Below are 26757 nucleotides of genomic sequence, written 5' to 3'. Positions count from 1 at the left end.
TAAAGATTTCGACACGCGGGCCGATCATCAGCAAGGCCGATATGATCTCGTGTCAAGGTCTGTCACGCGTTCCTGTCAACTATCGTGTTTTTTCTTTTTTTTTTTGTAAGCGAGAATCATATGCAGTGTTTGCTGTTATCCAAATAAAATTATATAGATGATCTAGATAAAACTTTGGCATTATCTTATCTTTATATAGATAGTAAAAATATGTATTATCTATACCTTAGATGAAAAAAGTGTTACCTTTATTAAATTTTCTAAAATAATGTTCAGATTGGTTTAAAATTTGGTTTAAAATTATAGCACATAAAAATACTTAAATAATAGAATCGAAGCAGTAAGCGATAAAAACTTATAAATAAAAATATGAATATATTTTTATATATCCCTTTTATATAATTTACATTTTTTATAACTGTTTACATAAGCAGTCTTAAAAATATTATCTGGAAATTATCTAGATGAATCACCATACAACTTTATCTCTTATCTAGATATATTCATAACAAAATCATCTTCGTCTTATCTAACAAGATAAATTTACGTATTTTTACCTCATCTTTACTGACTTGTTCTATACTGACAAGAAAAGTTGCGACGCGAAATATTACGAACGTTAATGTAAGATTGAATTTCAGTTCGTGGAAATATCGACGTTAAAAAAATAAAGAAAATATGCGCGTTTCTTTAATCGTTATCGTATCCGTCAACGATCACGTCTCGCAAAACGTTTATTTAAAATATAGTCTCGCTACTTGGCAATTGTTCAAAGGTCGCGTCGTTGGGTCCCGTGTTACAGAATGGTTTATGGACCATGAAAAATCTCGGACAAATCGCTGGTTAAAGTCGCGACGTTACATCAAAGCTCACCGTGTTGGATTATAAAATATTAATCGTCGAAATATAGATTATATATGCATTATAAAAAAGCGAATGTCCCATGTTGACATTTAAATTTTTACGTGATCATCATGTACTTATATATATTTTTTATTATAATAAAAAAAAATGTATGTATAAGAAAGTATATGTATGGCCAATTATAGAATATTTCACACAAAGCTCTGTGAGAATAAATATTTCAAGACTGGACATACGTGCACATTGATTCTTGGCAAGCAGCCTTTTGTCTAGGATTCGTCTAGCAACAACAGCTACAGTTTAATTATAAACCGCTTCTGCGGTCCTTAACATTATTCGAAGTTGCAATAACTCATAATTGTATAATATACGCTCGTGAAATACTGTCAGAATTTTGTTATAAATTCTGAAGAGAGTATATCATAAAAAAATGTCAACATTGAAATGAAGTATGTGACTTCGAACAATAAAGCATTCAGAGTGCGGCTAATAATAGTAAGAAATATTTTCAAGTCGCATGCTCATACAAAGCAGAACTTTGAGAGAGTACAGTTTGCCATTGATTCCAAAGAAAGAAGAGCGAGAGACCAAATCATTGTGAAAAATAACGCTTACAATCGTGTTAATATAGTCGAAAGGATCGAACTCCTGCTGTTCCTCGTCCGCATTTGGCGGAGGACATGGGTAGAAAGCTTGCGATCGTCTAAAAAATATTCCAGATTTTCGACGAATTTTGTTTTTGTATTTTTTAAGCATATAATTCTTTTTTTACATAATTTTAATATAATATTTATAGTTACTTATTTGTTCCTAAATCTTATTAATTTTTTATTATGTTATTTCTTGCAAAATCCTTTCGTTATATTATTATTGAACAATTTATTAAAACAAAAAATATTTTCTTTTTAATTTAAATACGTGCAGATGTATTTAATCTCTTTATCTTTAAATTGAGATATATACTTTCTTGTTGATGGAATCAAGAAGAAATAATCCGCGCGAATATACCTGTGAGGTCGATTTCGGCGATTTCCCTTCAATTTCGCCATTAATCTCGTAAATTCTTCCCATTCTTTGTCCACTTCCTCTTCGCTACCTTCCGGATGGTGATGTAACGTCTCCTCCAGAAGTTCCTTCTTCGCGGTTTGATTCGCCATTTTTGCGCTCTTCGAGTTCGATCGAATCAATTTCACGAATTATGCACTACTCGATATTGCCTCGCGATGCATTAACGCTTCTTCGGATATATTAAATAGGTAATCCCGTATTTTCCGAGAACACGGACTCGATCGACAGCTGATTGTCTCGCTTTGCCATGTTCTAATCTCGTCTTTCTGTTCGCGACGACTTGATCTTTTCTGCGTTTTTTTCTTCGTAAAATCGCAGCACAAATTCAGCCTCTACTCATCCTTCCCAGATTCGGGAGAGCAGGAAAAGAACAACCCTGAGCGACCTTTCTGGATTCCGGAAACGCGCAGAGAGCGCGAAAAATCGACGGGAACGATAAAAATTGGAAAACTACGAGAGAAAACTCGCGCACGAAGCAAGTGAGTCACACTGACAAGAGAACCGACCGTGCAATTCTCAGATAGAAGACCCTACAGCTTGGTCCAATTTACGGACTCATTAGGCCTCACTGACAGCCGTCGCACACGCACAGGCGCGAATTTCCTCCCTTTCCCTCCCATCCAGCCAAATTACCCATTGTCAACGAACATCTCGCGTACGTCGCAATGTTGAAAGAATCCGCCACCCCTTACGAAACTCGACATTTTTATTTAACTCGAGTGTGTATTAATTATATTCAGTGTTGTTGCTTAAATGATTTTAAAATTAGCTCGATAAAGATAAGATAAAAATGTGTAAATTTATCTTAAATAAGATAAAGATGATGTTGTTTGAAATATATCTAGATAAAAGATGAAATTATATGGCGATTCATCTAGATAATTTTTAAAACTACTTATGTAAACACAGTTATAAAAAATGTAAATTATAAATTATATTGCTTCAAATTTGATATATTTATTTTAAAAAATTGTTACTTTAAGAAATATTATTAAATCGCACTCATATTTATATTTTAATTCAATTCGAAGCATATTAATTGTTAATAAATTATTTCGCCGCATTTTATTCTATATTTACTTCTGCTGCATATTTAATACGATCATTTAAAAAATTGTGACTGTAAGAAATATTACCGATTGATCATCGACGTGTCATCATAATTTTTAATTAATTATAATCAGTTATCATATTATAGTTGATTCAATTACAATATATATCTATACAGTTCGAAACATAGGAAAGTTTGCTTCAGTCTTACATTCACAATAGGAAAATTTGTGTTTTCTTATATTAAAAACAATACCCGATAAAATTTTTGTGTTAAATATTTAACACATTCATGTATTAATTTAACATTTTGCTGTTGTATTAATTTAACTTAAATGTTAAATTATTAAATTAACTGAAAAAAGATGTAAAAAATAACATTGTACATCTATTTTTAATTTTACACAATAAATATGTTCTGTTTTATATTAGTGACAAGATTTATCTGTTAAAATTTACAGAAAAAATGTTGATTTTTCATTTTATAATATAAGTGGAGATAAGAAAATCTAAAATTAACATATTTTTTGTCAATTTTTAGATTAAAACTACATTAATTTTACACACAATTGATTTTAAATTATTTGAAATTTTGCATTTATTTATTTTTAAAATATTAACACAGTATTCACGTCTCCATATTATGTTTAACACAAAAAATTCTGTGAATCGATTGGGACATGTGATATCTGTGAAATTTACTACAAATTCTTCAACTATGAATTGCAGCAAAAAGCGCACAGTGATTCATTTGATCAAAGTGTCGGCGCAGTGACAGCGTCGAGGAAATCTTATTGACGGCATTTCTAGTAGCGACTGTACGAAAGCCGTGCACGGCAATTGGCTACTTCCCTCGACAAGGGCTCGTAGGAAGCTGCCTTCAAAGTCATGAGTTATCATTGACCAAAATTACACGTAATTTGATGGATGGTCGTCTTAACCAGCGCCGACCGTCCACTCCGATCGATGACTTCTCCCGAAGTATTATTTTTAAGCAATATATTTATTTCTTTTAACTCCCGATGCGTGTATTTAGACATTTTGTTAATTCTTTCACGTTCACAATAACACCTTAATAAAAGCACTAAAAATTTCATACGGCCAATTGAAAAAAAATAGTTTCGCAATGAACATTAAATCGTTCTTTTGCTCTACACCTTAATAAAAGCACTAAAAATTTCATATGGCCAATTGAAAAAAAAATGGTTTCGCAATGAACATTAAATCGTTCTTTTGCTCTATCTGTCTAAAAAAAATAACGTACTCGTGTGATATTAATTAAAGAAGAGATCTCGTTACGTACCTCCTCGCACGGTGGCTAAGTGTCAAGTAATTTTCGAAGGCGGCATGCGGATAATTAAACAAGAGCAGATCCAGCGGCATGCGCGTAAGCAGAAGGGTCTCTAATTGTTGACCGTACAAATCGTTTGTTTGATCTTTTTGTTTCTATATTGAACATTGCCGAGGAGATAATCCGCCGTGCGTATATATCTATTATGCTGCGCTCAAAAGCCCCGCCGAGTAGCGCAAATTTGCGTCAGCAAATTAACGCTGCGCGATCATTTAACTTCCAATACGGCACTTTCGTCACGGCTTAATAACATAACTCGCGAAATGTATTCTCGCATTTATTTTCAAGCGTTCAAATATAGATATCGAGGAGAAATTAAAAAATACGAAGCAATTAGATCGTGCACTGAAGATGCGATAGCGAAAGAAGAGAAGTGGCGTCATTCGATGATTAATTAATATTAATTAAAATATTACCTGAATTTTCTCTTAGAATAATTATTAGTCCATTGAAAACAAGATGTACGACGAGCTACGAGTATCCCGAAAGTGAGAAACACAAAGACTCTCCTAGTACAAAGTAGACTCGTATATATACATATATGACATATTTTTAGCGACGAACGGTTTATCTAGTAATTAAGCACTTTTGACTACATCATTAAGTCGGAGGACGTTAGAAGATATACCAGTTTAAGCCAACTTATTCGATCACGCGAAAATTCCTATTTTCTTCTCGTTTTGCATATCCCGGTCATGCTAATACATTTGTTTGTACACGCGATGTAAATATTTCGCGAAACTGTGCACCAACTGCAGCAGAACCGGACATCGTTGTGATGCGATTTGCGAAGAGATCGCGCAAAAAAGACGTGTTTTCGCGGATCGCGATTGCTGATAATAAATATCGAGCAACGAAGCCCGGCAATCGCGACAATTAATCGCGATAAAGATCCGTCAAAAGTTGATTCATGTCAGTGCGAACTTGCAACTGAGATCAATTCCTTCCGAGAACAAAACTGATATCTCGATAATCTCCGAATAAAACGACGTGCGTTTTGCATTCTCGCAAACGAATATCAAGTAACAAGTAATACATATTCTTATGTCATTATTTTTTGAGCTTCTCGTAATAACTAATGTAACTAATGATAAGAAAAAATGTGTTAACTTCACTAAACCTTTCGACTAAATATTATTTTGTTAATTGAATATATAAAAATATTTAAATTAAATATAATATATTAAATCTATATAGCAAAATGTATATTTGATTTAAATGCTAATATACATATATGTTTAATTAACAAAATAATAATTTAATTGAAAGGTTTAGTCAAGTTAACAAATTTTTTTATTCAATGTATTTTGATCGTGCAAATTCTCTACCATCTTCCCTCTGTACAGAATAGATGTTTATGTACTGTTATGCAATATCATGTAATAATATAATAAATTTTAAGTTGTAACTGCAAAAGATACTAACCCTGAGTGCGTTAAATACTATAAAATCGCATTTTAATAATATTTTCATAATTTCCAGTCTCACACACACATAATAAAATCTTTGCTCTAGATACGTGAAAAAATATATTCTTAGGAAAAAACTACATAAAAATAGAAGATATTTAAAAACAGATAGAACTGATTTTTTAAACAATCTAACTGCCTTGTTAAATATAAATTGCGATATATATTATATATACATGTACGTTACGTCGTCATGGGAATGCAAGTCCCAGAATGCCACGGATGTCCCATGGGTTCCATGACCCCCTGGGTGTTAGATCGTAGTGAATTAGTTAATGCGAGTCACATGAAGCGCGGCAATGAATTATCGTGCTCGCATTGCATTGCATCAACACTGCAGACGACTGTATTTTGGACAGGATCGTTCGTTCAATCATTGGGTCTTCCTTCCTGTTTAGCCGCGATGGGACATTAAGTCTCGCATTAATTCTACGATCGTATTCTACCTTTGACAGATATTACATTTTTTACATGTAATTTATAATTCGTTGTGTGCTCTCAAATATTATATTAATTATTATAATAATAGATTATTATACAAAAAAAATTAATTCTCAAAAAAATGTATAATGTGATGATATAAAATCACTTCTTTCTGTCATAATTGATTTAAATTCGATTAATTAATGTTTAAACACAGACTATTCTTCTGTATATTAATTTATATAATTATATATAAAATGTAGCGAAAAAAATTTATTGAATTTGAATAAGTATTTATTTCAATACTGCCAAATAAATCATTTATTTGAAACTAATAATATTTATTTGATATAAGAAAATTCTTTTTAAAACAAATAAATATTTATTTGTTTCAAGTCAATGATTTGTTAAGTAGTATTGAAATAAATATTTATTAATTTAGGCATTTTTTCAGTGTGTAAATTCTAACAATCTTTTAGTATAATTTTTTTCACAAAGAAGAAGTTCATAGATTTATCTCCCTGAGAAACTAGATGTAAGATATGTTGATGTGAGACTATAGCTCGATTATCAAGCTTTCAGGCGGAGATTCAACTAAGGAGATAAGTCTAATTAACGTCCACTATGATGCCATTAACCGACGACACATTAATGAGTCACGCATCATCATTCTCCATTAGCAGACAGTTTAATACGTCCATCATCTGGAGGGTTCGACCAGAGTTATGCAAATTTGAAATCAAGCTCGTAATATATTCGATCTTTGACTCTTTCGTTAATTGTGATAACGATTTCATGTGCAACAACATATTTTTCATTTCAGTCTTTCGTTGCTCTCAGCCCTTCGATCATGTGATGAGCCGCATATTATCGCATATACGAATAAAGCGCGATGGAAACATCGTGTCAATCCTGTCTACTCGATAATGCGACGACAAACAAAGCGCGTGTGTATGTTGTGTGCCGATAACTTTTGAACCCCCTGTATATCTGTTGACTTCATCGGACAGAAAAAAATACGCGAAGCTGCATCGGTATAGTTATACTCATTTCGTAACGAAATATCCATATTTAGATAAAATGTACAAATAATCGTATATTTTAAAAATGAATTAAACGTGCGTTTTTTTTTTAATAAAAAATGTCGTTGCATAATATGATCAATATAATACGTTAAATAAATCGACTGTAAAATTTGTAATAAAAGCAACAGATTCACACCTGTCGACAATCGATTAGCGCGTACTATATACTTCGAAAATCGATCCTCCGTAAAATTGTCTTTTCTAAGAATATGATTCTTTTCTTCACAGTTGCTTACGTAGACTCTTCTTTTGGAAAAGAAGTCAATGGTGATAATTGTAACCGGCCTTCGTCGCGAGAAACTCTAATTGCATCGCACGTGCACCATGATGTACAACACTGTTACATGAATAGTATTATATGAGTGTTAACATTATACGAGTATTATATGTTATAAGAGTCTCTGCAATTATTTATTACTAATCAAAATATATGTGACAACAATGCAAACATCGCGATGCATTTAATATTAACGAAGATATTCTTATATTCAAATAAACATATAAAAACGAGATACGTTATGTGAATTTGTGAATTTGAAACATTCTTTCTTGGAAATAATTATAGTAAAAAAATTGATTAATTTAACATACTGTGTAAAATAGCATAATTTTTTAAATTTATCTTACAATGAAAAAATGTAATAATTTCTATTCAGAATTTAAATGCAAAGCACATTCGCACAAGATAATCGGTATTCAATCGTTTGACAGGATGAAATATTAAGTCTGCCAATGAACTCTTAAAGAGAAATCTGCCTCTATAATGTTAGATGTTTCACATTAGATAAGGTCTTATTAAAATTTTTGCAATAAAAAAAATTATTACAATAAAATAAATTACTAATTTTAAACGAGGTAAGCCTTAGGCGAAATTAATTTTTCTGCTCATCCGTATTAACTTTCGACTCTGACAAATTAATGACAAACGTCAGCATTTTTAATCTGTTCCACTTGTTCTCGACAAGGATTGATAACGAGAACTCAGGTCTGACGTCGCGTCTGCACGACTGTCTTGCTTAATATAATTATGTATACTTGTCTTTATATGTATTACAAAAATGCTATATAAATTTTAAAATTAAGTATATACAGTAATAATATACATACTGCGGTTACACATATATATTAATAAAAAAATATAGTGTCATATACATTATATTTTATACATTATATATTTCCAATATTCATCATTATAAAGTATGTGTATATACATATATAAAATATACACATATTAGACAAAATATATGTATCAAAATATATGCTATAAGAATAAAATTGTAATTCACATAAAGCTATTTTATATAAAAATATATTCATGTTTTATAACATATTTTCTTATAATGTACGCACTTAAAATACACTTTTTTAAACATATTTATATACGCTAGAAGAAAGTGTAATCAATTTATGAATTTGTAATCTTCAATGTTTTGCGACTTATTTGCTTTCAATAATCCGCCAAGTCTTATATTATCTGTAACACCCACTCGCAAAGACGTAACAACTGTAATCGAGAACGAGCGAGCAAGTCCAAGGTCGTCATCGTCATCGACCGGCGATCAAATCGCAACATTAGTTATGTCATCGTAGTGAACATCGTAGCCTTCATCAAATCATCGAATTACACACGCAAACTGCTTTACCTTGCAATAAACATGATTCGTATCATTCAGTAATTGAAATAAATGTCAGCTTTACATAAATCTTACATCAATAGTTTCGTTATGTGTCCTTTCAGATATTTAAAGAAGTCAATTTTTATTTTATAGAACATATAAATAAAAATATGTCTAACAAATAAAATAAAATATTATATATATGTGTATATAAATGATGATTTAATGATTGTTCACTGACTACAAATTGGCTTTAATTAACTTTCAATTATCTTACGTATTCCATGTTAGAAAAATCGAACTAACAACGAGACATAAAAAATAGTTTAGTTTATCGATCTTTTCGTTTATAAATGAAATATATAATATAATAAATGATGTCAAACGGATTTAGAAACAAGTTTCATCGGCTGCACGCCCATATGCTTAGCGAATTCTGCCGAGTCCTTCAACTGATTCGGATGATACGTGATCCCACCCTCTCTGTCAACCATTTCCATATGACATCTTTCGGGGTCACCGGCGATCAGGACAGGCTTTTCTCCAGCGACGGGCAAATCTCTCAGCTGTTTGAGCAAGGTCGACAATCTTTCCTTCGATCCGCACGCGAACGCTTCCGGATTAATAGCCATAAAACATTGTCCGAGATCAGCGATTCTATCGTTGGTCTTCCAAGCGCGAATGTTGGGTCCGAAGTGACTCCCGGTTAGGATTCCGCAAAGTATCTCGACCATCAGGCTCAGACCGTAACCCTTGTACCCGGAACTGCATTCTGCGCCGCCGAGAGGCATCAGCATGGAAGCTTTGTAAGCCTCCTCGGCGTCGCGAGTCACTTTCCCGTCAGATCCGAGGGCCCAGCCCTCGGGGATGTCATCGCCCTTCCGAATGGCCAACTCGATCTTACCCAGGGCAACGGCGGTGGTCGCCATGTCGAGAAGGAATTCATCGCCGTCGCCCGTGGACATGCCCAAGGACAACGGATTCGTCCCTAATCCGGCTTTCATGCCGCGCGTCGGTGCCATTATCGGACTCGTGTTGGTGCAGTTGAAACCGATCAGGCCTTGCTCCATCGCCATCATGGTGTAATAGCCGCAGATGCCGAAGTGATTGGAGTTGCGTGCCGCCACCATGCCGATGCCGAATTTCTTGGCCTTCTCCACGGCGAGCTCCATGCAATATTTGCCGACCACTTGGCCCAGCCCATTTTTCCCGTCCACGAGAGCTATTGCCTATGGAAGTCGCAATGTGTAGAAAGCTTTCATCAAATCTGTATGATCCTGAAATCTGGTGGAACTTGACCCTCTCTAATTCTTTCGCATTTTTTTCGTTCAAAATAAATTTCCTCGACAAAAATAAAATTCTCACGCTTCTAATAAAATCGAGATGCAATTATATTGCGTTAGATAAGCTGGATGACTGAATAAAATAGACACGCGAACGCGAGTATTTTTGATAACCGCTGTAATTTTCGCGAATAAAGATACCATTTCGAATTGTAATTAGAGTCGCGCTAATTAGCGCTGGAGCGCTTTATTATTGCCGATCGTCAAATTATCGTATAATTGTATTTTCGGTGAGAAAAATAATGTCGGACATTTTTGCAACAATAAATATTATTTTTAAAAATAATGACAACGATGCACTAATTAGCATTCATATTTTTTATCGTCGGAATTATTCTTCGAAAAATGTGTAACTTCGTTTCAACGCAAGTAATTTTGCTGAATCGACATAGAGTGCATAGAGAGCACGAAAATAAGGCACATAATGATATTCTATGCAATTGTAGACGCTTAATATTTATAACCGATCGAAAACACGATAAGGAAAACATATGTAAGGTTTACGAGTGAGCGACAAACACGTTTATTGACGAAGAAAGCAAATCCTATTAATCAGGGGAACGCGTATCTTATCGGGTCATCGGTTGTTAAGATACGAAGGCCAAGCCGTATAACGAACATGCGCCATAATTATCGTGCAATATAAACACAATTTTTTATGGTACCACGTATGTAAATCTTTCTTAATTATGTTTCGGTGCTCGAAAGATATTTACGTTATTGACACATTCTCTCCGTAACCAATTGATAAGAGTACAAAGTACAGGAACCGACATATTATTATTAATTAATTTCGAGATGAACGCAAAAATATCCTTAAATATTTAAGCATTGAAGAATTTAAATTTAAGTCAAATATTTTTCTCTCTTCGCGATAACTCCAAGTTCCACCAGTTCTTAACTCGAGAGATCCATTCGAACCTGAAAATCAGTGACGATCTGCGGCCGGGCAGTAGGATCGGTGAACCTGTTCTCGATATCCTTTACATACATCTGCATCCGATTCATTCCGTGGCTAAAGTGACCTCTATAGTCCGCCGTCATTAAATGATGAGCGACGGCGTGTGCGTCTTCGACGGTGGTGCCGGCCTTGCGCATGCAATCTTGGATAAATCTGATAACTTCATCCTTGGGAACGACCTTCTGATCATGATCCTGGTATCCAGTGGACATTTTTCCTTTAACAATGCACGCGCGCGACGACACGCTTAGAAGTCCGCAGAAGCGACTGAACATCACTCTACGAACCACGATCAACATATTGTCTGCGATAATTTTTCAATGATCACGATCGGTCAAACAACTTTATCTCTCTCGGTTCACCTTATCGAACGTGACTAGCTGCATAAATTACAAATGTTTATTCGTTGCCTCGACACAATCGTATCTAGCTCCAAATTCTCGTCGCTTATCATTCGGTGACTCGAGGTCAGAGATATTCGCGATTAGTTTCGTTTTTCAAATTCCTCTTCGAGATGTTCAAATTTGTCTTCCGAGATGAGAACAAGGCTGAGAATAAGAGATGGAACGAGCTTTATTTTTTTTTCTATGTTGCAATGAGTGAAAAATCCTTATCTACATCTGTCTCATGTTTTCTCCGATCGATTCAATGTAAATTCCTCTATCTCAATTTGAACTAAGCGCTTTCTCGCATCAGTGAAATCACGTGATTGGCGCTGTAAGTTGGTCGAGATGTTGTGGATCAGCGATTGCAGAGACTTGAGTGTCCGAACGAATCGATGACGATCTGATCTTCACTTGAACTAATTCACTTTTGTCCGCAAATTTAATTTCGCATATTTCAATTATTTCCAACCAGTTTTCTCCCAGAAAGAACTTGTGATTCTGTATACGTGCTTTCATATAAATGAGACGTTTATAACCACACCTCACATGCTGAGTTCGTTCATCACATCATCGACGACATTGACGTCGCCTTGCGAAACATTCGAGAAACTGTAACGCGTTTTTTGGCGGGAGCTTTGAACGTTATTAAAATTAGAGTTATCGATTTTAAAATGTCTTAAAAAAATTTAATTAAGAATGAGATTTTAGAATGAGAATTAATTAAGAAAATAAGAAAAAAATTAAGTGTCCTTGTCACAATTATAATTTTTATATTGTTTATGTACAGAAACTTCTTTCTGTGTTTCTGTATTGTAAAATAGATAATCTTGATATTAATAAAAATCAAGGAAAACATTTATTATTCACTAAACGATTAAACGACTATGTACATGTATGTAATGTATTATTACGTATTTTTCATACAGAATTAGAGAGAAATTTGCGCGAATACTCTGCAAATATTTCACAGGACGATGCTAATATTGATAGATTAGAAGAAAGGATAACATATTTCTTGCTTCTTTCGCTAATAAAAATTGCGGTAATAATAATTAACTGTTAGTATAATTAGAATAACGTGCTAGATTCATATGGCAAACACGTGTATGTTTTGACATTTGAACACTGTGAACTCGTTACTAAAATATCACAGTCGGATCTTCAATATTGGTTCCGCACGAGATTAATCCGTTAATTATATAAGTATTCCTGACTTTAAATAGAATAGATTGCAATATATAAAAATCGAATAAAAATTACCGCGAATAAAATATAAATTACCTATTCAACGAACGAGAGGAAAAAAAGCAGCGCGACTGTTTTTGATTATATAAAGAGACCATACTATGTATTCGCGAGATGCACACAAAATTGATACGATCCACCTACGTTGATCGTGCATGCGATCTGATTATGCACAGATCGCCGATTTATATAATATCTGACATAAGAAGAAAATAAGTTCAATGGCAAGTCATGCAAAGCGATTTTTTGCAATTATTCATTTGCAAAAAACGCACGATTTCCCGCGCACATATACATACGCATACACATTTCCTAAAAGAAGGAAAAACCTTGAGACACTGCATACGATATGCTAAATTAAGTAATGTCCGGCGGTAATCGTTATATTTTTCGCACATCGAATAATCGCTTAAAATTCTTCTAGAGGCAGCGAAAAATTCCGAGCCTTTCGATCTCACAAATGTAAAATAACCGAGATGTTTCCGTCTATTTAGTTTCTCAGTTCCATTCCTCGGAATAAAAACAGACTACGTGTAACTTGAAATAGTATTTTAGAAGAAAAAAAACAGAGGCGAGTGGAAATGAAGCTGCGTGCGTGAAAGATAGGTTTATTTTTGTGTCGATCGGCACAATGTTTTGAAAAAAAGGGAAACAAATAGGAGTGGGGGCAAAGCTGAAGAATAGGCCAAAGAAATTTTAGTTCGTGACAGGAGTTAGCTGTGAACGGATGGAGCGATTCGGTGAGTAAAAGAAACTTAATTCCGTACGCGATAAAAGAGATGATTATATCTCTGACAAGAAGTTTCCGGACTTCCTTAATCGTCTTATTACAGAATATCTTATTTCCAGAATTATTATACGCGTATTTTTTTCTCTTCGAGTTTAGTTAAACCTGTTTATTCTATACTTTATTTCTATATTCATTTTATGTCTGAGAAAATAAATAAAAATAATGGGCGTTTTATTTGTGAAAATTCCAGTGTTTGATAAATAATTATTCGATGTTGACGAGCGAATGCGCGTTTACTTTCCACATTTACAATCGACTAAAGCATGATAATGTTCTTGTTTTCAAGACTAGATTTACCAGATTATAGCTGTCACTTTTATGCAGTATCAAAAATCTTTTGTTTTTGTCGGAAATAAAGCAAAGTAAGCAGAGTACATTTCTTTCAATTTCATTTTTTTTCATTTTCCTCCTCGTCACTTGAATACATAATTAATATTTATTGTATTTTTCTCTTTCTTACTTTTTTACAAAATCACTGTTTTATTGTAATATAACACAATTAAAAGATAACAAAATTCGCACAACTTTTTCAGATTTTAATCGCAATGTGTCGCAATCCAAAAATTTGAAAAAAAAAGAAAAATTGCAAACTATAAACTATTACAAAATTTCGTAAATATAGTAAATACGAATGAGCAAAATAATTCGAGGTAAAAAATATAAGGCTTTTTTAAATTTGTTTTATCTAAAATTTCAAAATGATGATATAAAAATCTGTCCTTTCTCGAGAGAGATAATAATAATAAAAATTGAGAGCATTGATTTATTTTATAATTCTATTACACACTACATAAAAATAATCTTATTCTTTTATTATAATTGTGGACACATCCAAACTCATTACAAAGAATATGCGATTTAGCATTCTCAATACTGCGTGCTCAAACTCCATAATATAACGCACTATCGCGAAATTAATCGACAGTTACGTTTTTCTGACGTAGAGTATTTGAGCGAGATAATAAAAAGCACAATGTCTTAATTCCGACATAATGACACATAGCACAAGGACGGGTAAATTCTCCATAAATTTTATTATCGTTGCAAAACTTTCTGCGCGATAACAAACGGCGATCTCTTCTTTCAACGAAGCCGTTATCGTTTCGAGAAACGATTTCAGGTCTCGTATGGTTTTCGTAAACGATCGGCATTGTGCGGACGCGAGCAAGGACGTGCTATCGCGAAACTCTAATCGCGCATTAAAATATAATTGACTTACTATTTCATTCGAACTCGGGATTTACCTCGTTTATAAAATGTTACGCGGGAATATTAATGAGCGATCGCCGATCGATGCAGGTAATAAATGAGCTCGATGTTACATAATATTAGCGAATTAGAGTAGGGAGAAGAATGCAATCCTGCACTTCAGACTTTAATTATAGAGATCTAATCGATGAAGAGATTAGAACAATTAGTATACAATCGATAATGCGAATTTGAATAATTGCGCATTGATATTATATAATTGCACATCACATAAAAATGCAATATATGTATAAACTTAATCATTGATTAGGAAATATTTAATTGTGAGAATGTTATAGAGTATCCCTCCCGAAGTTTTTTTTATCAAACTGTATGTTTAGCTAGAAGTAGAAATAAGAAAAAAATAACTAATATAAACTTTATATATACACATAAATTTATAAATACTTTATTATCAAAAATAACAAAAATATGAAGAAAATAGATTTATTCTTAATATATTGGTTGGTTATATATATATGTTTTTAATACGTGTATGCAAAGTATTTGACATTGTTAAAAAGTACTTTTTGTTAATCAATTTACTGTTACTATTGCATCTCAAAATATCAATCATTTTTATCAATATTTGATTGATGTCATTGAAAAATTTACTTACATAATTCGTATTACAAATAAATTAGATAAACATCATCGATTTATTTTTATTATAAAACATTTTGTGTGTATACAATAATAATATATAACACAAATTATATTAATAATATATAAATCTATTATCATTTTTTTATATTTTTGTTATAATATTATTTAATAAGACATTTATGTCCTGTATGTGTAATATTTTTTTACTTCTGTTTATACAATATACTAGACTCATTATTTTACTAAAAAATCCTGAGACAATTTTGTAAAAAGAGTAATTACAAGTCACATTTTCCATGAAAATACTTGAAATTATCGACCATAACATATGCATTATGCATATCTCATGTTAAAATCAAATCGAGATTTACCAATGATTCATATATGACGGCACATTTACAAGATTACATCATAAATCATAAATATTTAATTTTATAAACATATAGTTACGAGTTACCCAACGAATGACAATTCTACAATTATCGCACCAATAATGTCTCATAAAATTACAATCTTACAAAATAAAATCAAATATATTCACTTTTAATTGGAAAAAATTAAAATAATGTATATATAATATTGCAAAAAAGAAAACATAATTAAGACACAAATAACAAATAATTGTTCATTTAATTGCCGATTATTATAACACTAATTATGAAATAATCGTGCAAATTACCGTATTGTTATCAAAAGTATTACGCGAGTCACAATGCTTGTAACATCATTTGGCAGATAAATAAATTACGCGAGCGGGAATAAATATTTTAACGTGAAGTGTACCTATATAAAAATATAAGGATTTATAGTGTACTTTAATAATTGATATCTCTGAATAACGTTTAATTGTAAACACACATAACGATTATCGCGAGACTCATCATGAGCCATAAATTATAGATGTCGAATTTTAATTAAATAAACAACTTTTAATTGCTCAAGTGGCGATCACGTGCATAATATGTCAAGATCACGTGATTTTAAATATAGAGAAACGTCGCGGTAAATTATACATATCGAAAGAAAAATCAGAATAAACTTAATAAAAAAGCAAAAGCAACTTCAAGAAAGAATTTTAGTATTTTGCAAAATTTTATTTCTCGTCTCTAAAAAAATATTTTGTTGTGAATTTTATAATATACTTTGATGGTTCTTTTCTAAAAATAATCTAGATAACACATTATATTAAACAAAATAAGAAGATAATCTCACGGGAGATATAATATTTCTTTAAACGCATCGTTATAATATATATATATATATATATATATATATATATATATATATATATAAGTTAAATTAATATAATTAAATTTTTCTCTAAAAAAACAACAATTTAATGTAGTATCTTTATATTCTTTTTTTATGAATATATTTAAAGTACATTAAAATTTTATAATTTTTTGAAAGATTCAAATCACAAAATTCCCTTTATCATTGTTGTTCTTTATCGGTAAAACTTTCTTTTTATAATTTCCAAAATTTCTAAATATAAAAAAGTCAACGGGGAAAGAAAACGCGAGCATCTACAGGTGAAGATACGCGGCTGAGGTGGCAGATTCGCGAGGAGCGTAAAAAATTTGCATATGCAAAAAACATATGCAAAAAATTTCGCACGTGACATACACCGACGTGTATGTCAGATGACGAATGGCGATTAGAATTACGCGATTGCACAGGGTGCTTCGCATAGCGATAGTCTATTCGAGGTCACGATGCATTGTACTCTCATTCGAAAGCACGCGGAAAATCTGAAAATCCCGGGCAGACTTGGCAGACATTGTTATCTCACGAATTCTCTAGCGTTGCAAAATAGAAAAGAGAGCAGATAGAAGTAGGGAGAAGCATCTAAAAGCTATGTTACACCGAAAAAAAATTATTAAATTAATAAATATTTATTTCAATACTGTCTTATAAATATAAATCATTCATTTTCCTCTTTAAAACAGATACATAAATATGTATCTGTTTTAAAGAGGATTTTCTTATATCGAATAAATATGTGTTCACATTAAATAAATATTATTCAAATAAATGATTTATAATTATAAGGCAGTATTAAAATAAAATATTTGAATTCAATACGTTTTTTTCAGTATATGCATAGCTGGAAAAACTTGGCAGTCTTTTACAATTAATCGAAAAATTCAATTACATCCAGTCGGATTTAATCATAAAAATGTTTTCATTGTTTCAATTTTCCGTAAAAATACTGAAAATTAATATTATTATCGTGTATAAATACGACTAAAACCATCTTTCTAAATATGATCATACATTTAAAACACATACACTTATAAGTGTATTTCTTTAGCATATTATCTATTTACTTTTAAAGTAAAAATATCGTCTGTGCATAAGCAAAGAATTGTTTAAAATAATTTTAAATTATCCGGATCTGCAGCACAAGCGGGTTGCAATACGACTATTTATGACTACCAACAATATTTCGGTCAAGGATAAACGAAGATATAAGTTTTCAACCCTTGCTGCACGTCTTTTTTGGCGCGAGTCGCCGTTCTCTTCCTTCCCTATCCTCTCTCTCAGCAATAAAAATATTGCAACGATATATGTATAGATATATTTTGAGTCAATTCAAAAACAATGAAGCTGCTTTGCCAAGTGTCGAGGCTTTTATTCGATTCGTAAACGAAAGTGTCTGCCAGAAACGCGTTCCGGCGAAAAATCAAGTCGCCAATTTCTTCGGTTCAGTTATCGAATTTCTCATCAATATTTTATTTCTCAAACGGTGATTTGCGTATACTCTGCAACGATCGTAAAGATCGGTGAAACGAATTTTAATGACCGTACTAAAAAGTCGGAATATCGCACTCGCGATTTTCGAGACAAGCTCGAAGAGGTGTTAAAGAGTTAGAGTTATATCTTTTTATTACGCGTCTTGTTAGTACGAAGAAAGTTTGAGGACAAGAAAAAAGCGAAACGTCTTAAAAAGAAGACGAAATGTTGTTACTATGTGCTCATAAAACTATCGATCATTTAACTTTCTTATTTTAAAGTCACATGTAAAATATTCTGAATAAATTTCTGACACTTTTATCAAATATCACTTTAAAAATGTTTTTCATTAGAATCAACACAAAGAGCAATCAAGTTCATTAATATATGTTATCAAAATTCTTTTGAAAAAAATTACTTTTCCAATTTTCTTCACTATTCTATGCAAGTTTTTGGCTATTTATACACTAAAAAAATTATTAAATTAAAATAAATAGTTATTTCAACACTGCCTAATAAATCATATATTTGAAACAAATAAATATTTTTCACATCAAATCAATATTATTAGTTGCAAATAAACGATTTGGCAGTATTGAAATAAATACTTATTCAAATTTAATCAATTTGTTTTTTTAACGTGAAATCTCAGCCAGTAAATATTACAAAATAAAAATGATTCGCAATCAAAGTCATCGTATATTGATTAGCTCGCAATAATTTCGCATCGATATCAATTCGCAATAATGAAAAATTCAAGCGAGATTACTCACCAGAGTGTTCTGATATCCCAGTCCATATTCCTCGCTTTCCATCTGCGACGTCATCTTGACTTCCTATCCCTTCGGACGAGAACGATAAAGTCACAAAATTGTCTACTCGCCGCGGAAAGTCTCCGAGAAAATTTCCGTCAGCTTGCAAGTAGGAAGGGATGATGGGAAGAAGAAGCTGGGGATAAGCAGAGGAATCGTAGATAAATCCAGACTGGGTATTTAACGTTCTGCTCCACGATCGATCTCCGAAGGCGTCTGATCTTCCTCTTCCGCTCGTTCTCTTCCCTCGCGACAGCGACAATTCATCGATAATATATGTATGCGTTTTGTAGAATCAACGTCACGAAATTTTCGGAATCCCGATTTGTGGAATTAATAAAAATGAGCGTCACGGTGCGAAGTTCAAAAATTCGATACATAATATGCGACACAGGAATTGAATTAAAACTAAATTAAACTCAGCACGTGTATCGAGAAAAATTCTCCTCGCTTGAATTATGTAAATCTCTGACAAACGAAAAGACGGTTATACTCGGAACACTCTAAGAATTGGTTGCAAAAAAAATAACGCGTGTATCTGCTTCGATCTGCGCTATCGATTTCTTTGCGACTCAGCTCCGAATTTATCGCGCCGATAAAACCGCACTCAAGAAATGTGTGACCTTGCATTTGATTTACGTATTTCTTTATTAAATATACATATATAAGCACTATATCTACTCGCACAGCTGTTGCCGAACCGCGACGAAGACCATCGATTCTCGTCGAGACTCGCGATTTAAATCGGCGCGCTTTTGCGAAGAAAAGTCGCGTCAAGTCGAAATCGCGCGCGCAAAAACGCAGTCGAGATAAAGTAAAGTTGAGAATATCGTCCAGTCACTGTGCAAACACCGGCTTGTACGACGATCGACAGTCGCGCGACGATGGCCCGGCAACAATAAAAATTACGATAAAAATTGCGCCGGTCCAAAACGAAATCGGAGAGACTGCGTCCCTCGATCGGTTGCTAGACACGACTGTTGAAAATGTCGCGCGAAGCAACATTTTTTCAACTAGTAAATATTGACATCGAACATGTTTTGCAAATCAAATAACGGTCGTTGCGATAATAGTGCGCGACTTATCGATCACGAGTTTCTCACTCCGAAAGCTCTATCGAAATCGATCGAATTCACGTATAGAAGATATCACGAACTTTACATTATAACAATCATTTTATACTATATGTATAAAAAATTGTGTACTATATAAACAAATTATTTTATACTATATAAAAAAATCCGAACACTTTTAGATAAACGTCCGAGAATGTCTTACTAGATCGGAGCTTAATCTTGGAAGACGCAAGTCCGGGAAAAACGGCGGGAATACCGGTTTAGTGAGTAAGTGCCCGCAGAAAGAACGTTTTACACCTGGACGAGTCGAACCGGGACTTTTCTCTGTCAGGGATTATCGGGTCGAGAGTCGAGAGACGAATCCGGCGCGGATATCGTTTCGGTTCCGAGACGCGGCGAGAGCGCGCGAGCGCCTCTGACTGTCCGGCTGGACGGTCGTGAGCCGACTGATAGGTGTATGAATGAAGGTGGCGTCGAGATTTCAGTCACCGTGTTCGCAAGAAATTTTTAAATCCTACACGTCGTCGGCGGCGTCACTCCTCCTCACGATTCTTCGACATCTCATAACATCGCGATGACGCGAGATCTGTACCGAGGCGATTTTAGGTCTTCATCGCGGCGAAGTTTCGAGAGAGCATGTGGTGGTGCCAGCGCGGATTTCTATGTCGAGGAAGAACGATAAGTCTTTTATTGCTGTGCAAACTCCGTGATCTAATGTGTGTTTTCGCGTTAAAAATTAATTTCGGGGAAAAATAAATTTTACGATGAACGTCTTACGAGAACGAATTTATGTCTAATAGTGTCTGGTGCTGTTTTCCAAGTCGGCACGATGATTGATAACATCGACCGATAACGAAAGGCTCTGTCATTGAGAGTACGCGATTATATACGCGATGACTCGCGATGGAGGAAATGCGCGTTAGAATTAACATTTCCCTCGTGAATCGTTTTTTCCTCATGGAGCAAAAGACAAATAACTCGATTGAACGCGATAATTTTCGACAAATCCGTTTAATAACTCAAGATGTGGACGACGACCTTTTTCCATTAGTCATTTCGCTCGCACGCGATACAAGCTAAATTATGACACATGAATAGAACGGTATTAATTAGTCATCGGAGAAATAATTTGACTTCATCTTTAGTGTGGCAAGATGAATAAAAAAAGCGCGTCAATGTCTGATAACGATCGATCGTACTTCATTCTGCACTGTGTTGCAAAATTATTCCTATATATAATATCAACTGCATTACTTCCAACAAATATATATGATGTATAAATATAAATATGTATATATAAAAAAATTGGATCTTAATGACATCCAAAATAATATATTATCTGCTTAATGTATTTTCTCATTAATGATATCACGTTGTTAAAAAAAAATATTATTTGCTCTTCTACCTTCATTTTTATAATAATACACAGAGTGTCTGGCAATAATCGCTCTCGTGTGCAAGTAGAGAGAATAAAATTGAAAAAGAAAGTCCTCTACCGTTTTGTAATTTTTACAATAATTAATAAGATATTTATTAAAAAAACGTGAAAATCCACGCGAATACAAACGCGTGAAGAGACAGACCTAATATTTCGCGGTTACACCAGATGCACGACGAAGCATTGAGATTAATCAAGTTTAATTATGTCTCGTCGTTAATTACAGGGTTTGTCCGGAATTATGCGTCGCCGCATTTTTTGTTGACGCGACTTATACATCGCCAGAGCGATGGGACCGGTTGGGAGGAAGGGGGTTGGGTACCCTTAGCTTTTCCAAACGGTAGTGTCGCTCCATTGTTTCCATTGCGCTTGCGAGGTTAGGACGGGCTCTTTCTGTGAAACACTCTGCTTTCGTGGTCGCCGTCGAACTTGTGATGGAGAGAACGATTTAGAGCAACGCCGCTAGGCGATTAAAGTTTTGCGTGAAGCTGGACAAGGAACGTCCGCTGGAAACTTTTGAAATGCTCAAGAAGTTTTCGGGGGACGATTGCCTTTCCCCCCAATACAATCGCAAGGTCAAACAGATTGGCACAAGATGTTTAGAGAAGGTCGGAAGGAGGTCGCCGAACGACGGCTACCGCGCAAGGGCCGCCCGTCAACATCGCGACAACGGACCTGACAATGGACTCGTGTGCGCCCAATTATTGAATTCAGACCGTCGACATGAATGTTCGTTAATTGTCGGAATTATTTAAGACTGAATCACAGGATCGCCCCGCGTCCGAAAGGAGATCCGCGCTTCATGGAACTCCATCACGACAACGCGCCGGCTCACACCGCCTTTGTTTTATTACGGCCTACCTGACCCGGATTCGCGTTTTTTTGTTGTGGCAACCGGTGCCGCAGCCGCCCTACCAGTCCCGACTTGGCCCCGGCCGGACTCTTTTTTTTATTTTCCTCGGGCTGAAAAGGAGCTCAAAGGACCAACCAGCTCGAGGTCGGTTGAACAACTTACAAGCTACTCGACGGGCCTCCCTGAACAGCATCCCAGTCAAGGAGTTCCAGAAATCTTTATGACGCATGGGACATCGCTGTTGGCAAAAATGTATTGACGCAGAAGGGTCATACTTCAGAACAATTTAAGTTGTTTTACCTATGCGATCAATAAATTCTTTTTTAAAAAAATGCGACGCATTACTTTCCGGACAAACCCTGTATGTACCTAGAGCAATCGTGTAACAATGGAATATCTCTTCTTGTCGTGCTTATACTCGCACAAATTGGCTTAGGTTTTTTAATTAATTTATCAACAATTAAAGTAAAAATTATAAAATGATAGACTGAAATAAATTTATTGAATTCGAATATTTATTTCAATACTGCCAAATAAATCATTTATTTGAAACTAATAATATTAATTTGATTGTGAAAATATTTTGATACCTATAAGAAAATCCTTTTCAAAACAAAGAAATATTTATTTGTTTCAAATTTATTAGGCAGTATTAAAATAAATATTTATTAATTTAATTTTTTTTTCAGTGCAGTGTAGTTTCTTTTGTATTTTAAATATACATTCGCATAAAAATAGAGCGTATGTGTAATAACATTCAAGTTCTGTAGAATTTATATTATGTTGTTAAAAATAATGAAATGTTTTCTCATATTCAATATGAATTATGCTACTTACAAGGTATTCATTAAAGATTTTCTATTTATCTATGCATACTACTTATCGCGTGCCTGCAATATAATTTTTTTTTTTTACACTCAACAACGACACTGCTTCGAGTAATTAAACGTCAGCTTCCTTCATTAACTTTTTTCCTCGAAATCAACCTTGATTTTTCGATTTTAACGAATGATCGGCTTATCGAATAGAATATATCTAGACACGATTTTTGCCGAATTGAAATGATGTATCTTTGGACTGTCAAGCGGAAGAACGCGTCGAGATATAAATATTTATGAATAATTGGAATTTTCTGCATATTTAATCGAACAGATTTCGAGAGGGGACGAATTCGAATAAAAATGTGCGATAAAATACGCGACTTTTATTAGTATTGTTGTTTACTAGTACGCTCGTTTTTACGACGCTGTGTAATGAGAGATGACTCATATTTAATATTTCTAATGAATCCAATACGTAGTGCTGTTTCCGAAGAAAATTTATGTATTATGTAGAATATAATCATTTTATGAAAAATTATCACTTGAATCAGATTCAATTTTACTGTATATAGGGGATGGAACGGATGGAGAAGTCTGGAAGAGTATCGATATTGACAGACTCGGTCGAAAAGAGTACAAACATTATATATATTCTATATCAATAAATTTATAATAAGCATCGTTGTAACAAGATTAACGTTGTAAAAACACCAGAGATGTTGTTTAAATTTGTTTAAAAAAGATAAGGCCACACTCTTATGTTAATACTGATTGTTATTAGTTTAGTAATTGTGCGTACGTTTCGATATAATATTAAATCTCAAAAATATGCTCTTTGATCCCAATTTTACATATATGTGTAGACAACATGACACAACATTACATAAACATATAGTTCACAATTACGTTTCATCTAGCGCTTTACAGTCCCCCTACAAATCACCGAATGTATAACTTATCCTAAGAGAGAGGATGGTTGATCGGAACAACACAGTCCACCCTTTGGTACAATGCTATCATTTTGGAGAATTATCAGAGCTGTCCGAAGACGAACTTGGTACAACCGAAGCTATCGCAAAAATTGAAAAAGAATATATAGTTAAAAGATCATCAGATCAATAAACGTGTTGTACTCACCAATATCGTACATGTACTTACCAATGATGATGATCAAGATGACAACACAGATAATACCAATGATAATCATCATTTTGAGATTCTTCCACCAGTATTTTCGCTTCAGTTTTCCTGCGTGCTGTTCAAACTGTGTTGCACCTTGCTGCAGAGCATCAGCACGATTCTCAAGTTCTGAGAGCTTCTGATCTCGCTCCAGCACTTTCTCCACGTTAACCTTCATTATACCTACAACTTCGTCCACTGTTGCTTGTGTTTGCTGCAACTTTTTGCTTGCACCCGCTTGCTGAGTGTTGCGCGGGCCACCCATTTCTCCTTCTCCTGCACCGCCACCTTCCATAATCCTGGAACAAAAATATGTTTTGCGATTAGCCTCTCATCCTCAACCTACAAATATTTGTCAGTTTATTACGATATAGATTATTTTGGACTATATAAACTAATGTAAAATATACTTTTATATTTTATCCAATAATTTGTGAAGAAATTATGTTATTGAAAAATAATGGGCACACGCCCATAACCTCGAAAATTATACATGCATATGTTTCTGAAACAATCTTTATTTACACATCTGATCTGCCAAATATTTATCGCTCTTTCACTAATAAATTCTTGCACAAAGAAATTTTTATATGTGTATATATATAGATGAAAAAACGAAACATATACAATTATAGAAAATAAAACCATAGTTTAGTCATCAGTAAAATACCTAAGGCGATACTACGATAATTTCAATATTGTATACACACTTGTTTCTCACTTACCTAAAGATATCAAATACAAGAATAAATCAAGAATAATCGACAAGATCTACAGACGCAACGAATACTTCACAAATTACTGCGATGACGACTACAATTTACAGAGACAACAGTGAAAATGACAGAGGCTGAAGATGGCGATAATTATGACGTCACGGGTATTTAAAAAAACAAGCTTACCAAAGATGGAATAGTAAAATGTACGGTTGAATAGAGAATCGTTTCTTTTCGCACGACCACACAGTGTATACAGCTTATAACAATAACTTATTAATCGTAAAATGTGGTACGCTGTCACGATGAATAACAGTTTGTCAAAATACTGCTTCTTCGCGCCATCTAACAATGATTCAAATATCTATGTCGATAAAAGCGATAGTCTACTAAAATCATTTATCCACATTTCGATAATTAATTTAATAATACCAAATAAAAATTAAAATACATAAACGTAACTAAAATAATTAAATTATATTCAATATATAGATGATAGAATTAATTATTATTAAATTTAAGCATAAATATAAATACAGTGCTCGAAATTTCTATGATTCCACGTAATATATCTTTTGTAATATTAACGTGGAACTATGGAAATTTCGATCACTGTATTTAATTAGGCATAAAATATAATAAAGCTTATTAAGCAAATTATTGTTATTAAAAAATTATAGTTTCAATATTCCGCAATATTTGTTACATGAATATTTCATAGTCTTTATTTCCCCTAGCTATTGTTATATTTTAAGTCAATGGAAGAATTTTTCGGTATAATACAATCGTGCACATTTGCATAAACGAGAATTAAATAAGCATAGAAAAAAAATTATCAAATAGAATTTTGTGACAAATTTTGTGAGTAATTAAATCGAATATTATAGTTGAATGTCGCCTCGGAGTTTCAATTTTGCGAAATGACAATTACAATGACGTTTCATCAAACGGCCATCTTTGTCGACCGGAAAATAAAGTTAAACGAGCTCGCGCGAAAAGATTATTTCACGATGATGACGCAGACAGTATATACAAAAAAGCTATTGTCGTAAAAAAAGCTACGATCGCACTTACCGCTAAGAGCTGCCATAATCGAGCGTACGAGCAATATCGCAGAAGCATTTTGGCCGCGAGCCGTCATTCACCGACACCGACGTGACCCACGAAGAAAATCGCGCAAGAGAGACGAGGGCATAAATAAAACATCTTGCGGATTTGCGCACGTGCGCGTATTTGCACCGCGTCGCCAGGAACGTACGCCAAATGCGCGATTTCGCGATGTATCGAAAGCGCGATCAAATCACGATACACCCTCCTATTTTTCTACCCGACATTTATTCGTCTTGGATGCGGGAACATTTGAAATTTAATTATTTCGACACGTATCATTGTAATTAATATTTATCATTTTTCTGTGGTTAGGTTAAATTTATATTTTAAGTAATGGTCAATTTGTATAAAATATGACATATTATTATATCGTAGAAAATCTGAAAACCGGTGTGAAATTTGTTTACTTTATCCGTCCGCAGATTTTTATCCATGAGGGAACATAATTAAATTTCTTTTTATTTTTTGATCCTTCTTAATAATTTTTAAAATTTTACTTATCTTGCTATTT

General features: G+C 33.5%; 3 protein-coding genes across 10 annotated transcripts in view; all 3 read right to left on the bottom strand.

Moving 5' to 3' along the window:
- ClC-a (chloride channel protein 2) overlaps window positions 1–21151 on the bottom strand; it is a 56053-nt gene extending 34902 nt beyond the window's left edge. The window contains exons 1-2 of one of the 6 annotated variants that reach the window (XM_029320094.2): window positions 20282–21151; window positions 19015–19521 (exon numbers count right to left, since the gene is read on the bottom strand). In XM_029320094.2, coding sequence (XP_029175927.1) covers window positions 19015–19068 — 54 coding nt within the window. In that variant the 5' untranslated portion in view covers window positions 19069–19521; window positions 20282–21151. Of the gene's footprint in view, window positions 1–1479; window positions 1568–1872; window positions 2704–4285; window positions 4341–4749; window positions 4830–19014; window positions 19522–20281 lie in introns of those variants that run through there. The other 5 variants (XM_029320095.2, XM_029320097.2, XM_029320091.2 and 2 more) reach the window with 5 other exon arrangements.
- On the bottom strand, window positions 8418–12217 carry LOC114944266 (uncharacterized). Its single transcript, XM_029320101.2, has 2 exons — window positions 11191–12217; window positions 8418–10155 (listed from the first exon to the last, which is right to left on the bottom strand). Exons 1-2 carry the CDS (start codon window positions 11527–11529, stop codon window positions 9307–9309), a joined length of 1188 nt encoding a protein of 395 aa, XP_029175934.1. The 5' UTR covers window positions 11530–12217; the 3' UTR covers window positions 8418–9306.
- Window positions 21152–23870: 2719 nt separating the features above from the next.
- Window positions 23871–26313, bottom strand: Syb (Vesicle-associated membrane protein synaptobrevin). Of its 3 annotated transcripts, none has more exons than XM_029320131.2 (3): window positions 26211–26313; window positions 24400–24719; window positions 23871–24310 (listed from the first exon to the last, which is right to left on the bottom strand). In XM_029320131.2, exons 2-3 carry the CDS (start codon window positions 24713–24715, stop codon window positions 24258–24260), a joined length of 369 nt encoding a protein of 122 aa, XP_029175964.1. In that variant the 5' UTR covers window positions 24716–24719; window positions 26211–26313; the 3' UTR covers window positions 23871–24257. The 3 variants fall into 3 exon arrangements, with proteins under 3 accessions (XP_029175964.1, XP_029175963.1, XP_029175962.1); XM_029320130.2 differs by lacking the exon at window positions 26211–26313 and adding an exon at window positions 25323–25462; XM_029320129.2 differs by lacking the exon at window positions 26211–26313 and adding an exon at window positions 25146–25293.
- Window positions 26314–26757: the final 444 nt, after the last annotated feature.

This window comes from Nylanderia fulva, unplaced genomic scaffold (assembly GCF_048542155.1).
Source record: "Nylanderia fulva isolate GAGA-0341 unplaced genomic scaffold, ASM4854215v1 Scaffold17, whole genome shotgun sequence".
Lineage (NCBI taxonomy): Eukaryota > Metazoa > Arthropoda > Insecta > Hymenoptera > Formicidae > Nylanderia > Nylanderia fulva.
The sequence above is the reverse complement of the archived record's forward strand: the minus strand, read 5'-3'. Positions and strand labels throughout refer to the sequence as shown.

What these genes read in the sequence shown, in the direction of transcription:
- Syb (XM_029320131.2), bottom strand. Translation starts at nt 24,715, where the DNA reads ATGGAAGGTGGCGGTGCAGGAGAAGGAGAAATGGGTGGCCCGCGCAAC. An exon ending in CATCTTGATCATCATCATTG is followed by an intron (nt 24,311 to 24,399) that starts GTAAGTACATGT and finishes TTTTTGCGATAG; the next exon opens with CTTCGGTTGTACCAAGTTCG.
- LOC114944266 (XM_029320101.2), bottom strand. Translation starts at nt 11,529, where the DNA reads ATGTTGATCGTGGTTCGTAGAGTGATGTTCAGTCGCTTCTGCGGACTT. An exon ending in AGATCGTCACTGATTTTCAG is followed by an intron (nt 10,156 to 11,190) that starts GTTCGAATGGAT and finishes CGACTTCCATAG; the next exon opens with GCAATAGCTCTCGTGGACGG.